At 37.7% G+C, this 18406-nt stretch overlaps 1 protein-coding gene across 1 annotated transcript in view; it reads left to right on the top strand.

Moving 5' to 3' along the window:
• The window catches only part of SEMA3C (semaphorin 3C), a 115263-nt gene that overhangs the window by 67962 nt on the left and 28895 nt on the right, over positions 1-18406 (top strand). Inside the window, exons 5-11 of the mRNA XM_056516150.1 lie at positions 360-479; positions 4157-4247; positions 7921-8040; positions 9886-10028; positions 12000-12114; positions 14248-14317; positions 16959-17103. Coding sequence (XP_056372125.1) covers positions 360-479; positions 4157-4247; positions 7921-8040; positions 9886-10028; positions 12000-12114; positions 14248-14317; positions 16959-17103 — 804 coding nt within the window. The remainder of the gene's footprint in view (positions 1-359; positions 480-4156; positions 4248-7920; positions 8041-9885; positions 10029-11999; positions 12115-14247; positions 14318-16958; positions 17104-18406) is intronic.

The raw sequence follows: 18406 nt of genomic DNA, 5'->3' as shown, positions 1-18406 counted from the left end.
AATCATGGGGGAAAAGAGATTGTTTCAGAGTTGTCCTTAAGGAAAGTTCCTAAGATTATACCTTGGTTTCCTGTAGAGGTCCTACTTCTTCTCATGCAAGAGAAGTATGTGAATGAAAATGGTATTGCTGTGTGGAAGTGGGAAAGCTACATGGACTCCTCTGCAGCTCATCTGTGATTCTCAATCAGAGCGAGCCCAGTTCCCAGAGCAGGCAAAACGCCGTGAAACAGCTGTCCAAATGCAGAGACTAACAAATTCATTAGCTGTGCTCGTGATGCTGTTAAAATTGCATGTCATGTGTATTCCTTGGAGTTGCCAGCATCTGCTGACGTTGGGGTGCCTGTTGTGTGTTTCTGCAGCACGGCTGTGGGAATTTCGTGCGCGTGGTGCAGTCGTTCAACCGCACCCACCTGTACGTCTGCGGCAGCGGCGCCTTCAGCCCCGTCTGCGTCTACGTCAACAGGGGCCGCAGGTCTGAGGTAACCTCTGTCCTTCTGTCCGCTCCTTCTGTGTTTCCATCCTGCCCCTGTGATGTGAAAGCTCCAAGTTCTGGAAATGCAAGGATCAGTGGTCTCAGTAGGCTCCATCACTGGTATTAAATAGCAAAAGAGCGAAGGTCTGTGGTTTTCTGACCTGATAGCAGCTGGAAGCAAAGCCATGATCAAAAGCCATGCCTTGATTATGATGGTTGTCTGAAATTCCACAGTCATGCCAAATGCTGGGATACACTTGATAGTTCTTTTTATTTGATGTTGTCTGGTGAATTCATTCCTACCATTCGGAGGAAAAATGCCCAAGAAATACTTGAAAGGAAATAGCCAGTTAGATGAAAAGTAAAATATAAAGTCCACTTTTTATAACTTCCATGTGTTACTGGTTCCCTGGGGAAGCCCTTAATTTGGCTAACTATTCAGGTTAGGTTTGCTGGAATTCAGCTTAACACCATCTAGATGCAATCTCAGTACAGGAAATTTACTACTACAGAAGTTTTGTCCCACTAGATGGTGCCCAGGTGAAGTTGGTAAGTTGCTCTTCACTGTAAGATCTTACTTTTTCTAGATAGGTCTCCAGTTTTTCTATATTCAGTTTCACTGAGTGTGTTTTCAGTATAAGTACCAGATGTTTCAGAAGTACACGGTCCAAGTTTCCTGATTTGAAAGTGAAATGTTTGTTTATGTGCAAATGTAATAGGTAATAAATTAAGCAACCAGAAGGAAAAAGAAAGGCACTTAAGCAGGAGGCAGCACCTCAGTAGCTTTTGGGTCAGATTCATGTCTGCAGGCACAGGGGTGTGCAGTATGTTTTCCAGAACAATGTGGAAGCAGATGTGTTGGGAAGGAGGATCAGAGCATTCTACCTGGAGCTTTGCCATGTGAGGGCAGCTTTAAAAGCTGGGCTGGCTTCTCGGGAAGACACTGAGAAATTCATCACTGATTTAATTGGGAGTGGGATGGGAATTCTGGCCAAGACCCAGGATTGCTGCAGAGGTTGCCAGAGAAGTGATTAGTCAATGTTTCTCCAGGTCAGTTTGCATGGTATGATCTCAGTGACTTTTGGTAGATCCCTGCCTGGCTCCAGCTTCCTTAACAGAGCATGCACTTGGAATCACTGCACTTTCAGTCCTACTAAATTGTCTAAGAGTACAGATTGTAGGGCTGGATTTAAAAGCAGAAGCAAGCAGAACTAAGTAAACCCATCCTTCTGGTTGAAAAATTCTGCATCAACTTATTTTGATGTATTTTGAAAAATGGGTCACTTTTCCCCAGCATTATTTTACTTCTTGAAAAATCATTTAAAACATGAACAGTGATGTCATTTCTCTTTAATTAATGTAATACTCTTTATCATCTTAAGTAATGATATTGCAGCCCGGAGAAGTTTGAATCTCATTATTTTAGACTGTTTGTAAATGAGATTGGGACAGAGGGGAGATCAGGAAATGGCATCTCCAGATGATGCAAGATGTTAAATTTCTTAAATGAAAAGTAAAGATACATGACTTGGAAAAGCAGAACCAGCTTCATTTAGCCTGTCTGTATAGCTGCATGCCTATGATCAATTGATTAAATAAACTGCTGTTTCAGACGTCTGGAGTCTGGGAGACACTTGACTGTAGGCACTTCATGCTCAAAGCCATTACTGTACAGGCCAACAATAGCATAACAGTTTAAACCCAAGAATTTCCTTCTGAACTCATTGCACATATCTGTGCATGTCTAATTGATAGAGCAGAATGAGGAGCTATGTAGTGCTGATGGAACTAGTGAAAATTCATTTTTTCCTCTGCTTTTATCATTTGGCCTTCAATTTGGTACAGTTTTCAATGCACAAAAGGTTGTTTTTGCATGTGCAAAATGAATATTTTACAAAAGCACATCTGTTTTTTTCTAGAGGCTACAAAGCCTGACAGAGTTGTATCCAACAATCCTAAGAACTGAGCCTGTTTTTCTCTTCTGTCTCCAGGATTCCACATAAGCTCACAAAAATGGGGGTTTCACTGATGAGGCAAAATGTTGCCCTTTTCCCTGAAACAGAGGTTATAAAACAATTAATTTTCTTCTTTGGCACACTTGATACTTTGGTCTTTGGTAATTACTCCCTTAGTCACCCAAATATATTCTAATGTCAAAGACAAACAGAAGGAAGTGTAATCCGTATGTGAAATAATTAAAGACTAAATAGCAGTTTAATATATATGAAAATCAAGTGTAATCCTGGAGCTAGTTTAGTAGGAGAGTAATGAGCATTTTGAATTGGTAAACAGGAGTTTAATATAGTAAATATGGATTAGAATCCAGCTGCATATAATCTAGAAGTAAAAAAATACAACAAAGAAACCACCCAAAATCACATTAGAAACTTCATACTTAAGTTTTAACATTGTTTAGAGAGTTTATTACAGAAACAATAGATAAAATCTCTGAGATTAAATTAGGCAAAACAGAAGAAGGGGAAAAGAGAGGGGCTAATGATATGAAAGCTTCCTGCTGCAGCTGTGCATTTGAGCTTGGTGTAATCTTCAGTTCACTGGTGCCAAATGGCTGGTTAGAGACTTGTGTGGTATCCCCACTCCCCTGTGACTTACATTAACTGTTAGAGGGAATATAAGGAGTTGCTGTCCTTTCTCAAATAACTAATTTTTGGCATCTACCTCACAAAAGCCTTTGGTTAGAATTTTTATCACCTGCGTTTTTCTTTTGAAATGTTTAAGTTTGGTTATTTGTTGTTGGGTTTTTTTTCCTTGCAATTGTGTCTTTTGGCTTTTTGTTGAAGCTTGGAAGTTTGTTGTAGGAGCCTAAGATTGAGTTGTTTGGTGTACAGTGGGTGGGACTTGGTGTGTGTTGGGTCAGTGTATTTGCCAGTCCTGACTGCAGTTTGGAAGGAATGAGCTTGGGCCTGAGTCATTTCTTGCTGAGCACACTGTGCTAGTATTGCTGGGAACCAAGAAGTGAAGTTGCACCAAAATGGACAGATTTTTTAAAGATATTCAGATTGTTTGTATTTTAAGCTGCAGTACCAAGTTGCTTCCACTTTTCAAAATATATTTCCTGTTCTTAAAGTACATAACATATAAACAAATCCCTGTACCATGATTTCTTAAAAAAAAAAAAACAAAATAAAAACCAGAAGAGATGGTATTGAAGAAAATAAGTGTCATTTGGAGGATTTTTGGAGGTCTGATAGCTCAGTAAAGACCAAATGATTTATGCTATAATCTAATGACAGCTGTCATAGGCGATTTTTATTTTATATGTATTATTGTTCTAGTAGCTTTATTCTAATGTCCTAGGCAGGTATAAGTACACCAGTATATTCAGAAAATAAATGCTAAATAACTTCAAAACCACAGAAGCAATCTCCACAGATATTATTGCAGAGATCAGTCAACCTATCCTTAACAGAGACAGAGGGAACATTTTTTTGATTCAGTGTATTGAATTTATAACAGGAGGCTTGAAAATAACCAGGTGTCAGTGCTATCTAACAAGGTGATGGAATTCTGAATAGAAGAGTTAAACTACCAACAGTACAGTAAAAGTGCCCAATAGAGCACTGTTAATAGAGCATTGCTAATGCTGCAAACAACCAGGCATAAAAATCAGCTTAGATCTGATGGTTTCTGACATGAGAAGTGACACACAAATCTACTTTGCAGGAACAAATCTTCAAGATCGACTCCAAGTGTGAATCAGGAAAGGGACGCTGTTCTTTCAACCCCAACGTGAACACGGTGTCTGTTATGATCAGTAAGTAAAGGACTCAGGTTGCTGGGTGTAAACCTGTGTGGTCATGTGTAGGGTGGGTTGGTGGAATACCCCCAGGGAGCTGGGCACAGAATTCAGCTTGGAGGAGCAGTGCCTTTGGTCGGCTGAGGGGCACAAGGGCTGGGTCCATCCATGTTTCAAGGCTTGTATGAAGCTTAAGATGGGGGGACAAATGAAGTGCAGGAATAAGTGATTGAAAGGGAGAGAGACACAGGAAACAAAAGGTTCTCCCTTTTCCAGATTACACATTTTTTCCCAGGAATAGTTTAAGCTTTGCATTACCCTGTCTAGCATTTTTATTTGAGTGGTTTCTGACCTTGTTCATCCTAGACAGCACTTGTGTCTTTCTTAATTATTTTTAAAATCTCAGAGTAGCCAGGGAAAGAAACCCTGAAGATTTCAGATGCTTTGAATTCCATTTTTGTTATCATCACTGCTGTAGAGCCCACCAACTATTGTAAAGCTCTTCATTCTTCAATTTGCTTTATATCCAACCAATTTTTTTCAATTTTCTTCCATCTGAAGAGCCAGAAAGTGAAACAATGAAGGACTTCTGCTGTGCTTGTTGCACACCTACAAGAAAACTCAAAGTGGGAGTACACTTTGTGCAACCTAAGTCATCTGTAAAGGATACTTTTCTTTCAACCAGGAAGAGCTGCAAATACATACTCAGTGTAACCTGACCTTTCACATTTGCAGTATGTTCACACACTTCCAGTGCCAAAGCCCTGATTTTTCATGTGCCTGCTCCTTGCTGTATTTTTGGCTATGAAGGGAACAGTAATTGCACAGATTTTTGAGACTTTCTTAGTAAATAAAACTTATTGCACACAGGTGCTGTGTATTTCACCCAAGGTTTACAAGGAAACAATGTGCAGGGTTTCTGTCATGCAGCTTGCTACAGTGTCAATTACATCAATTACATATTATGTGAAATATTTTCTTTCAAGTATTATAGATCTTAAGGGATGTGTAATACAGTCTGTCCTACATGGCTTGTTCAAAATATAAATTGTCTTTTTTTAAATTTTGATTCCTGATTGCCTTTATATTTAGTACAAAGGATGAGTATATCTATTCACAGATATGTGAACTGAACACCTTTAGAAGACAGGAAAATGCTACCTAGACATCTCTCTGAACCTTGACTGCACTTACACTTTTATCTCAACAGTGATCTAGGGACAGTGTTTACAGATAATCACTGTGTAAAGAAAATGTTTGTTCAAAGTCAGTGATAGATGAGTCCACTGCTACTCATTGCCATTCTGGTATTGTTAGGTGAAGCAACTGTTTCCTTTCCTTGTTCCTTCTGGATTTTATATAGCAATATTAAAGACCATTGTTTCTGAAATATTGTTTGTACAGTAAGCTGATTTTTTTCTACTGTAGATCTGTGGCAGCTTTGTTCATCTTAATAAACTTCATTGTCTTCTTTGGTCTCTGTTATGTGACAGATTGGATTTTATACTTTCTGTTGCAAAGTCCAGTCACTTCAAAAACGTTAAGCTGTAATGAATTTAGCCTCAATATCCATGCCAGAAATGTGAACATTTTTTAAGTCTCAGCTCATGTTGTAATGAGGGGACTGAGTCAAGGTACTGACTCATCTTTGAGCTTTCTGCAGGAGGAATTCCCTCTCGTTGCTTCAGAAGATAGTAAATACCAGCAGACCAACTAACTCTTCATCAATTAAAGAACTCTTTTTAAATATAGATGCAATTTCTTGACCATTTTGGGCATCACTGGCCTAGAATGCAGCAGGAAAGCTAATTCACCCTTCAGAAGAAAATGCTGCTATAAAAATAAATTTTAACTTCATACAGTTTGCCATTGTACAGAGATGCATTTGCATCAAAGCAATGAAGAATGTGCTTTTAAGCAGCTTGGCTTTACTAGTGTGCAGGATGCTTGTCTCTCTCCCCACCAAGACTGTGAAGTATTTATAAAAGCAGACATACCTCATCAGTTCAGTAATTCTCCCCAGTAACAAAGTGAAGTAGAGTGAACTCATTGTGCTGTGCAGACAAAATACTGTGTGGAATTTAAGGATTTTACCAGAAGGAAGTGGAACTGATGGATCTCTTGTGATACATGATTAGCAAACAGACATTAGGAATGCTTAAGACATAAGTAATACTGTTGAAATGTAATAGGATTAAAATTACATAGTGTAGTACTGTTGCCAAAGTATGTATGTGTATATGCACAGGACTGTACATAACATTTAGTGAGACCCATAAACCTGATCTCCTTCAGCCAGTTTGTTTCATAATAAGAATAAAGTTCTGATGGATTGAGGCAAGGAGGCAAATATACAGAAACATTTTTAAATTTGTACAGATGTAACATCATTCTGTCAATATCTGCTCTGGAGGTAAATGCTTCAGCAGCATGCAGCAAATGCATTGCTTAAATTCCCTGTGCATGAATCTTGTCATCTTGGGGAGAGGAGAGAGCAGAAGAGTGGCTGCTGGATGCCCTGTCAGGGTTCAGTTCAGACTCCAGTTAGCAGCAGAAAAGCATAGTCTCCTCCAGAGTTTTGATTTTCTCATGAGCTTCTCAATAGTCTTCCATGCTGGTTATGAACACACACACGCACGCACACACACACACACACACACACACACACACACAGCATGAAAATAGCCTCAAGTACTTCTGAGCCTGTGACTCTTGCCAGCTTGACCACACTCTCTGGGTAGTCCAGGAGCACAGACAAAAACATCAGTCAAAGGACCCAGCTGTACTGGAATGTATTCAGCCACCACTCCCACTTAGAGTTACAGTTTATTTTAGCTACTGTTTTCTACTCTGGGGTTTCATTGTCATTAGTCAGTGGAAATTGCTTGGTTATTCACAGGGTAGAAAATGACAGTATATGTAATTGTAATTATATATACATTTGTTTATGCACACACACAGACTCAAACACAGATAGACATCTCAACTGATGGGCTGAGGTTTCAGCCCTGCACAAGGAGTAGAAGCTCACAGTTCTGTGAATGTAGGAATTGCATGTCTCATTCTGCTCAAGCATAATGACCCTATACATAGAACCAAGTACACAAAAGGGGATGACTGTTGCTCCATATTCCTCTGAGTAAAGTTCAATAATATGCTCGTCTGGCCTCTGCAATACTGAAGTCAGCTTGAGGCTGCCTGGAGCAGCTGTAACAACGCTGCTGTAAAAATTGGCACTGATCCACTGACTGCAATAGATGTTGTACCAGTTTACAGCAGCAATAAATTCAACCCAGTCACTTCATCTACTTCTGTAACAAAAAAAAACAAAAATCTCTTTGAAGTGCATACTTAAGATATTGAATGTGATACTTTTTGATAACACTAGCCCTTATTCTCCAGTGATCCTTAGCAGTGCAAATGAAGCAACTAAACTTCCTATCAAGAACAGTTGGCCGTGTATGCAGCTCTGCTGTGGCATTTAATGGTACAGCTCCATAAAGCCTCTAAGAAAAATCTGATTGCTCTCTTGCATTCTAAGTTGAGTCTTTGTAAATCAGAAAACTTCATTCCCATGACCCACTATTTATCTGTGTAGACTCCTGTGTAAATAAAGAGCTGATGAATTTAAAATAAACTTTTGTTTTCCCAAAAGTCATAACAATTTTCCCTCCATTTCAATTCTTTTCAGATGAAGAGCTTTTTTCAGGAATGTATATTGATTTCATGGGGACAGATGCAGCCATTTTTCGCAGTCTGACCAGGAGGAATGCAGTGAGGACTGACCAGCACAACTCCAAGTGGCTGAGTGGTGAGATGCCTTTAATTTACCAGAGTTTTCGTGGCTGTCACAGATATTCTGCTCTTCTTTGCTTGATACAAAGACCTTACCTTTTAAAGAGCTTGTCTCTGAATTTAAATTATGGAGTTGAACCATGAAGAAATGTGTGTAAATACAAACTAGACAACGCACAGGTGTAGAGGGACCCCTGCATGAACCAAGCTCCACCTGAGGGCCTTTTCTGCATTAAGGCTAAACCAAGCTGTTTGAGGGCAAGTGTATGAAAACCTTTCCAATGGAAATTGGTCAGACAGTCTGATTTCTAGAAAAGTGCCTTCACCTTTAATGAATTAGATATTGCCTTAAATCAGTGTTTGATTCTAAGCCACCAGCTTCAGTTAATTCAAGGTGATCCATTCTGCACAGAAGATTCATCACCCTTTGCACTCAAAATGTGTGAAGAACAGTGTCCCACTATCAGAGAAGTCAATGAGGATCATTGCCACTTATTTCAGTGGTGAGGAATTGGTTATCTAAACACAGTAGGAAAACTCATTTCTGAGTGGAATCACATAACTCTTTGGTTCACTGACATCACTGTGAAAATTCTCCCTTTACTGATAAGAAGGCTCTTTCCAATGAAGCCAATTTAAATTAAAATGGAGGTCAACCCTCTGAGCAGAGATAGGTGTGAAGGGTTATAGAGAGGAACTAACACAGCAATTATGGCTTTAAAAAGCCTTCAGGTTTTTTTGTCTTGAAATTGTTTTATGGTACTTATTATTCCTGTCTGTCTGTGACTGCAATGAAATCACATTATTTCAATCACAAATTCATTTCACTAGGAAAGGGAAGCTATGTTGCTCTCTACACGTTTGTTTTTTTATGTTTGTTATACATTCTTACACTTACCTGCGCACCCTAACATGTGCATCCTAAAATGAATTAGAGACAAAGAAATTAGAGACAAAGAAATTTTAAAAATGCCTAATTTCTGGAAAAACTTCCCATTCAAAACAGGTACTTGAAAGTACAATTTATTTCTATGTTCTTTTAGAGCCAGAGTCATGACATTTGTTATATTAATTGAGAATAGACTTGTGTAAATATAAAAGAGGTGCAGTCTAATGAGAGTTTTCTGTCAGACATTCAAGCTTTGTATCAGATTATTTCAAACTTTGGACTGCACTTCAAACAAACAAGCAATTTTGCATGATCATTGAAAAGACAAAGTCTTCTTGCAGACAGAGGGGCCACTTCTTCCTTCAGTCACAGGAGGTATTCTTAGGCTCCTGCACTGTCCTTTATGTGCTTGCTAAGGTTATAAATTATTTATATCCTTATTATTATATTTATATGCTTCTTAAGGTAATAAATTAATTTGCTCTCTCCCTAATTCCTTGTTTCTCGAGTTTTGTGCAGGTGCATTTGATTATGTTTACCAGCTCTGATAGGAAGTCAAATGCTGCTCAAGCATTTGTGCACCCTGCTTTCCTTTTCTGGGTTACACAGATTGTTTTCCTCTCTTATTTATGAACCTTATTTGTTATATTTCTAAGCTCTTGCAGCTTACTTTTATGTTTTTTCTCAATGAGAGTTTCCTTAGGTGCCCCACATAACACACTGATTCTTCCATTTTCCTCGAAGTCTTTGAGCCTCTGCTGTAAACTAATACCATTGATTCTGGACTGCTTCTCTAAAAAATTGCTGTGAAATAAAATTTGAGGATGCAAACACATATGGCTGCCAGCAAGGCATTTGGTATATTTGGTATATTCAGCACCTCCTTGAAGCAGTCAGTAAATGTCAAATCATTTGTTGCATATACTGATACGTATTTTGGTTTCATCCTTCTGGTAAACTTTTTCATTTCAGAGCCTATTTTTGTGGATGCTCATGTTATCCCAGATGGCACTGACCCCAATGATGCCAAAATCTACTTCTTCTTCAAAGAAAGACTCACAGACAACAGCGGCAGCACAAAGCAAATTCATTCAATGATTGCAAGAGTGTGCCCAGTAAGAACTGTTTTGTTTACCAAGTTGCTGGGATAAGCTGCTAATGTGACATGATAACCTAAAAGATTAAATGCTTTGATTTGACAAAACTTCCTGTTTCTGTGTCACCATTCATAATTAAGAGGAGCTGTTACTGAACTCACAGCTGGGGTCTGAACAGGTTATCTGTATCTGACTGTAGGTGTAAGACTATGGAAATGTAGAGATTCAGGGATTTGAGTATTTTTCTGACTGAGTCAGAATAGTTACCTGTGTTGAATTTTCAAACTTGCTGCCTTTGGCATGAATAAGATACATTATTTTCTTAATAAAAATGAAAGCTTTAAGCAGTGAAGGCTTTCACACACACACACACATACTCACTCAAAATATTTAAAGCACATCAGAAATATTAAGCTTTTAAATTGATGGATTTAACTTTCAAATGCTGTTGTCATTTTTGAAACATCTGTTCTTTCTATTGCCTCTATTGATGCATGTGTGAGCCTAACTTTAAAAATGTGCACAGGAAATTTAAATTCAGGAGTTATGGCTATTCCTGGGTAATAATTAACTTTTTTTCACAGCACTCCTCATTGTCTCTATTTTGGGTTTTTTTGTATCTCTAATCAACTGTAGATGAAAAATGATTGAAGCAGCTATTAATATCTCTGGTGAAATCAATTTTTTTTTTAAATGAGAGAAAAATTATAAATGAACAATTGCTTCTAGCCTATTCATTCCATCCTTGGGAAGGCTTCAGGGGGTTCATTGTGAGTGTTTATATATTCCCTGTCTTTAATTTGGGTTTTCTTTAGAATTTGATGTTTTGTGATGTTTTGTGCCTTGAGTGTGAAGGTGTTTGTCCTTCTCTGGCAATATGATGAGGCATGTGATCTTTTTTATAATCTCCATTCTCTGTATTTTAGTGAGAGTGCCTAAAGGAATTTGGGTATTTTTCAAGAAGACGTTTCACACAATTACAGCTGTATTTGGATTTTTACTGTTCTAATGAGGCCCAGATGATTTTTGAAAGGCCTAAGCCTTTTTAGACTTACACTGAAGCCAGTGGCAGAATCCCAAGGCCAATGAAAATAAATCTGAGCCAGTCATATTTGTGTACTTGTATACATACCATGGTATTCATGTATCAACACCTTTGAGACTAACAAAATGTATCATTCCCTGAAAGACTCCTTATAAGTCACCCAAAATGTTGGATTACCAACTACAGCAGCATTCAGTGAAACATGAACAGCACTTTATTGAAATCACATTTCAATTGCTTCTACATTTTGGTTTTTCTCTTTCCTTGGGTGACATCATGCACTTTGGAAGACACTGCTGTTATGTAAGGCATTCACCAGCACTGTTAGTCAGGATGTGTCAGGGCTGCAGCTCCTGGTTTGACAGTCACAGTTCCCACCTTGAACCATGGAAAATTGGAATGATCCATGAGTAAGCTGTGACCAAGCCATAACTGTCTGGACCAAGCAAGCAGGACTTGAAACAGTGCATAACTCTCTTGACCTACACTAGCCATCATTTCTGAATACTGTTTAGAGCACCCACCTCATGTGACTAGGTCAGGTGCAGCTATGCTGCTGTCAGGACTAGAATGAACATCCCTCTATAGAACCCTGAGACCTTTTAGAGATAGCATGAACTGTGCTGAGTGTCAGTGAGGGATGCAGAGCTCCACAGTCACTTCCAGTCATAACAGCATACACTGCTGATGCACAAAATCTACTGCCCAACCCTCCAACCCTGCTAGCCCAGCAGAGAAGTTCCACTCAGAAAACTAGTTCTTGTTCTTTTTCTGCATGTAAAATGCTAAAATAAGGGAATTTGGCTTGGGCCTATCTATTTTTATTATTAAATTTTCCAGATAATTATTAAGATAATTAGTTAACCTGATAAAAATGTGAGAAAACACAATAAAATATTAACTGTGTTGTATTCCTTCTTTTCTGAAATAATATTCCTTTCCAGAATGACACAGGTGGTCAGCGCAGTCTCGTGAACAAGTGGACAACATTCTTGAAAGCAAGACTTGTGTGCTCAGTGATGGATGAGGATGGAACAGAAACATACTTTGATGAATTAGGTATCACAATAAATATTCCTTAAAATCTCATCTAAATGCTACACCTGTGCATATTCAATGACTGATTTTCATTCTGTTTCTTAGTCAAGCTGTTAACAGTGAAGTCATAGCACTAGAAGTCCATGACAAAATTTCCCTTGCAGCTTTATGACAGCAAAAGAAAAAAACTCTTCATAAGTCTCTCTGTGTAATTATAATTGCATTTGATATAAAGATAATCAATCTTGACTATGTAAAACGATGTATGTAAAGAATTAATATTTGGAAGGAAACATCTTAGTGGCTCTCTTACTGTTTTGCTACTAGCTTGGATTACAATAGAGGACTTTTAACATCCGTTTGAAACGGTTTCTTATACCACTGTGTAAAACACAGCTTTTTCATAATGCATTTTTTCTATTTTTTGATCACAGGGTAGAGTCCTCAGTTTGGTAATTCAAGATAATACTGATAAATCCTATTATATAAGTATAATACTATAAATATAATTTCTCAGGAATCATTCAGTCACATAAATTTTTGCTTCAAAATGTAAAATACTATAAATATTCAATACATAGTCTATACAGCAATCACAAGAGGTTTCTTTTCATGAAGGAATTAACAGATGCATATCTTGATATCTACATGCCGAACAACATTACCAGAAAGTTTCAAATTCTGTATTTTCTGTAGCTGAGATGTACAAAATCATAGTTATAAATTCAAGTATTGGAAGATTTGGTATATGCTTTGCTACAAATATAAATAATATAGGCAGCTAATGTTCCCTGCACTGGGTCTGCATCTGGTTCTGATCTTCTCTCCATTGTAAACTCTCTCTCTTTTCTCGATTGTTATTCCTGATTCCCACCACAGCGAATGGGGTTTGGAGTCTTTTTGAGTTTATATATTGACAGCTCTTTGGTGTACTTGCTTCGGTTGAAGGTTTCAGTGGAACCTGACTTGGCCTAGGAGCAGATCCTGACTTGCCCTAGCTCAGTGTGCAAGGTGCTTGGAGGACAGATTTTCTGAAGTTCACAGTGCCTCAGCACTGCCACAGCAGCTCATCTTTCAGAACTGTGATTTACCAACCCCCTCCTTTTGAAAAAAGCAGTAGGATAACTGCTTTTAGTTTCTTGTATGACAAAATGTAGGACCACAGTGAATAGGAGACAATGCTCTCAGCGTGGGCTCCCAGCACAATTCCCTAGCAGAGAGGAAGAATACAATCACAGCTGGAAATTGAGAAAACTGGGAGAGAGCAAACACATGCTTCTGTGTTCATGTATAATGCAGCAGTGTATAACACTTCCAGTTCTGCATGGTGATGCCTTTTGCTTTTGACATATTGAAAAGAATATTTTAAAAATTCAGCAGGTTAAATGAAAGAGCCATGTAAATTAATGGAAAGCTAAAAAACTTACTCTGTGATAAAAAGCTGAAACAGTTCAGTCTTTTTTTTGTGTTGTAAATTAAGTTTAAGAGGTAGCATGATTATAGTTATTAAAAACATTTGTAAGGAGAAACTGTCAGAGATTAAAGTAGTTTTTACTGAAGTGTGAAAAAAAAGTCAGCAGATCAGAGGATCAGAGGTAATAGTGGGTAAATTCATTTCAGTGAGTAGGTACAGTGCAATAATAAATCCCCACACAACAGGAGGCGGGAGGTTTACATCTCTCACAGGCTTTACTGCAAAGCTGCCTGCCATTCATATCATGTTGAAAATTCTCTAGTGAGGGCACTCCAGTGTGTTCTGGACAATAAAACACCTAATTTCCCTGTTTTCGATTACATCCATCTATGAGAACTCTTTGTCTTTAACCTGCTCCAACTTTCATGTTCTCCTACTGCTAAACAACCTGCTGAAACAAGATACAGCTGAGAAAAATATGTGACATATATCCTGAATGTATTTGAAAATCTTTGCCTTCTGTCTCCATAAGGCTAGAGGGTATGGAGTTAATTTCCAAATTTGTTTCTGAATGTTCAAGTGCTAAATTTATGCATTTATGGTCTGTTCATGTGGTAAGTCTCCTTTTTCCCATTCAAGTCTGAGATAAAACTACTGTTGACTTTAGGAGGAATAAAACCATCAATTAATCTGGAAAATAAAGTTTTTCCTACTATTCAAAATGTTTCTCTTTCTTACAGAGGATGTATTTCTCCTAGAGACAGACAACCCCAGAACAACACTCGTGTATGGAATTTTTTCAACATCGAGGTAAACATGGAGATTTGAAAAAAAATTACCTGAACTGCCTGATTTTCTGTATGAAAACTGAAACTGGTATTTTGTGGATGAGGCTGTGCTAGGCAGTTTTGTGTGTCTGCTGTGGTTTGCAGGCAGGAGTCTCAGTATCATTGCTGTTGGTATCTATGTCAGAGCTGTGCTTCTTGGAGCAAACTGCTTCCTGACACTGTCAGCTGCCCCTGGGAAAACATTTCCGTGGAGGGCCACTTGTCACTGCTCAGCAGTGGAAACTAAATGACTTCAACACAGTGAACTCATGTGGCATCTGAGAGCACTTAACACCTCCTGAAGAACATCAGCGCCCTGGAGGATCAAACCAGGAATTCTTACATGAATCATGCAAATCATTCCCAGCCTCTCAGCTGGCTGATGATCACAGAGATGGCAAATAACCATATTGGCTTCAGTTGGCTGCAAAAGGACAAGCCTACGTGGCATTTGGTGACCTTCTTGCAGCTCCCTGTTGCCAGTCACTTGTGTTCACTTGCTCTCTGGTTTAGAAGGCATTTACTGAGCTCCCAAAGGTGGTGGAAGCACTAGATCTGGCTTACTATGCTGAAAATCTCTACAAAGATAGCCTGACAGGTGCACCAACAGATTCTTCCACTTCTACCTTAATTTTTTTTATTTTTTCTCTTGCTCTCACTACATTGTTAACACAGATTAAAATTGATTACTATCCCCTGATTTCTGATACTCTTCCCTTTATTATTTAGCTGTAATTTCTTACTTTCAAAGAAATCTTCTGATTGGGTTTTTTTTAATTTCCATTTAATTGATTTGATCAAATTAGAAAATTACATAGTTTATTGTTAATAATCCCTTTAAGGCAATTTTTAGCAAAAAAATCCTTTCAGATCTTTTTTTTTCTCCAGTAGACTTATTTCACCGGGACATAGAGGTCTGCTTACTAAAATATGTAAATATAACATGAGAATATGATTCTATGATATTTAATTGGGGAAAAAAAGCATCACATAGCTTGTAAATTTAGGTGCTGTCCATAATTCCTACTTCACAAAAGGAAAAAGGCTTGAGCTTAAAACCACACTTATCATTATGCTGGGGGTGCAGCATGACTGAACTGGAAACTCCTGTACCTAACTCTGGTATTTCTCACTGGAAATGAGGTTTGAATCACAGGACCATATAAGGTGACAAAAAAAAGAGAAAACTTCACTTTTTCCTGGCTCTCAAGCTATTTTCTCTCTCTACTGAAGTTTTCACACATGTATTTCTGTTATTGTGAACCACATGGTCTATTCTTGCTTTTTGTTCAACTGTAGTTAAATACAGAAACCATATGGATTTTTTACTCCTTAATAGTTCCTGTATCTTCATCTCTGTAGACTTGCAACTCATAACAGTAGCAAGAGAGAAACATCACAGGAAGTAATAACTACTAGTATTTTTATCTAAATCATACAGAAGGAAACTGAGTAATACTGAACTAAATTATTTTAATGTCATAATATACTGTAAATCTAACATAAAACATCTGGAAAGACTAAATGTATTTCTCAAAATCTATTAATACCTAGTAAAATTTCCACACATACCATAATCCATCTAAAAGGTTCATTCTACTAATCCATATATAGCTGAGAGCAATATGGATTTCACTTTTGTTGTTTAGACACTATGTATAATGTTTTCAGGCTTTTTTGTGGGGTGTTTTTTTCTTCTTCAATTGAAAACAGTTACTTGGATTATCTTCATCCTACAGTTAACACCAGGCAGATTTTAGACTGTCTGGAGTTTCCACTTTTTAAAAATAAATATCACAAATCTTGTGTGCAGTGAGAGGAAAGATGAAGGAGTTCTTTCACTGTAGTCAGCTTTAGCATCAATCTGGAAATTTTTCCACTAGTGCCCTTCATCATCATGGGGTGATGGAGACCATTCAGGGCTTGTGCTGCCTGGACCCATGGCTGAATCTAGAGCAGTGGGAAGAACATGCCCTTTTCTTAGGCAAATCCTTTGGTTCTCCTCAGGAAGCTTCAAACTTGGGTCTTCATAAGACCAGTTTTATGGGCAGATTTGAAGACTATATAGGAGTAATTCTTTACAGCTGCATCATGTCCCCATTTTTTGCAAAAAAGCTGGAAACTGATTATAATAATCCAACTGATTGTAATTGCTCTGGATGTTTTGATTAATATTTTAGCCATGTATTTTAGGAAGCTCATGGAGGTCTTGTGGTTAGTATACTGGTAGGGAGTTCTGGAAACCTGTGCTGAGCTTGGCAGTACAAAGTTTATAAAACTCCTGCCTCACTGAAGTCAGCAATATTTTTGCCATTGATTTAACTGGAGCCAGATTATATTTCTTCTATATTTAACATTAGGAAATCTTACTGCACCAGTAGGGTAGTGCCTGCCTCTCTCTTTTTTCAGTTTACTGTTCAGAAAGGTTCTAAATCTTAAGAAGTTTTGGTGCATATGCATATGCATAGGGTGGCTAGATTAGTTGCTTTGAAATGTTTTAATTCCATATAAAAGTAATAAATTGTATATGTTAGAGGTATCTTTTATCATTGGACCATGAAAAATTATGAAAAAGCTATAAAAAAGTTGGTAGACTGCAATGCTAACTTCTTCTTGTCTTCCAGCTCCATATTTAAAGGCTCAGCCGTGTGTGTGTATCATCTGTCTGACATTCAGACTGTGTTCAATGGACCATTTGCACACAAGGAGGGCCCAAACCACCAGCTGATTCCATATCAGGGCAGAATTCCATACCCACGACCTGGCACTGTAAGTACAAAGATGTTTATTCAGTCTTGCCAATTGCTTGTCTTTGTTTAATGCATAAATAAGTACTATTTATTCCAGGAGAGAAGTCTGTATGTGACTGTCACAGTTGCAATTCAGAACTATTTTATTTGTTTTTCAGTTGCCTGCAAATCCATTTTGTGGGTACATTTGAGCAAAATGTAGTTAAATAAAAAAGCATGCAAAGACAGCATTGTTAGTGTATTCCACAGCCTGGATCCAAATGTCTGTAGGTCTGTCTTCTGTCTGTATGAATTTTCTTTAGTTCTCCAGAGTCTTGCACCTCTACTCAGATGCTTAGGAGATTTAGAGAGCAAGTTTTCTGAGCCTTGTCACTTGACTAAGTCATACCCTACCAGGTTCTGAATCTTAGAAGAGAGACCTAGAGATAAGTGCATTTTCTTGCCATTCAGTTCACTGTAGTCTTCCTCATAAGAATGCTTTTTGTATGCCTTGCTTTCAGGACTCTCTTTCACTGTATCAGGGTAGTAATAATCGTCCAATAAATTCTGTACACAATTAGAGCTAGCTCTGTTTCCAAGTTATGTCAAATTATCTCATGAAATATTTTAAAGAAAACTATTGTTTCTTCTTACTTTTCAACTTCATGATGTATAAAAAATTGCTGTTAATGCACTATTTTCTTTTTTTATTTGCTTATTTAACTATTCTTAATTTATATTTAGCAGAAATGTGACATCTAATACTTCAAGCTTTAATGAAGAATGTATGAATTTTCTCTAGAATCATCTCTGAATCCATATTTGCTAAATGAAGTATGGTAGTGTGGTGGTGTGTTGACTCCTATGAAGTCTTTCAGTTTCTCAAGTATCAGAATTAAATAAGTATGCAGAGTATCATAAATTATCTCTCAAAAACGCAGTTATATATTTTTTAGCTTAACACTGTTGCTTTTCCATTCATCACAGGAAATTAAATTTTATTTTAATTTTTGCAGTCCCTGTGAGAACCTTTAACCATATCACTATTTCAGTTTGATTTGTCTTTGTGCTGCAAAATCTTGTTCTTTTTCTCTCTTTCTCTCATACGTGGAATAGTTCAGATACATGGAATAGCTCTCCCTGTTCACACAATTCTTCATGACATTTTGGTGCAGTTGTTGCTGGCTGTAAGAGTTAGAACTTTACATTCCCAGATCTCTAGAATTAACTAATCAATACTTGACATTCCACCAAGTTTAATGCTAGCATTAGTCTTTTCTTGCAATTAATTCATACAGCTCTAATCTCATGAGTTCACTGAGGCTTTAAAAAAAAGACCCATT

The sequence above is a fragment of the Oenanthe melanoleuca genome, chromosome 1A (assembly GCF_029582105.1).
Source record: "Oenanthe melanoleuca isolate GR-GAL-2019-014 chromosome 1A, OMel1.0, whole genome shotgun sequence".
Classification (NCBI taxonomy): Eukaryota; Metazoa; Chordata; class Aves; order Passeriformes; family Muscicapidae; genus Oenanthe; species Oenanthe melanoleuca.
This window is presented reverse-complemented; position numbering and strand designations above follow the sequence as displayed.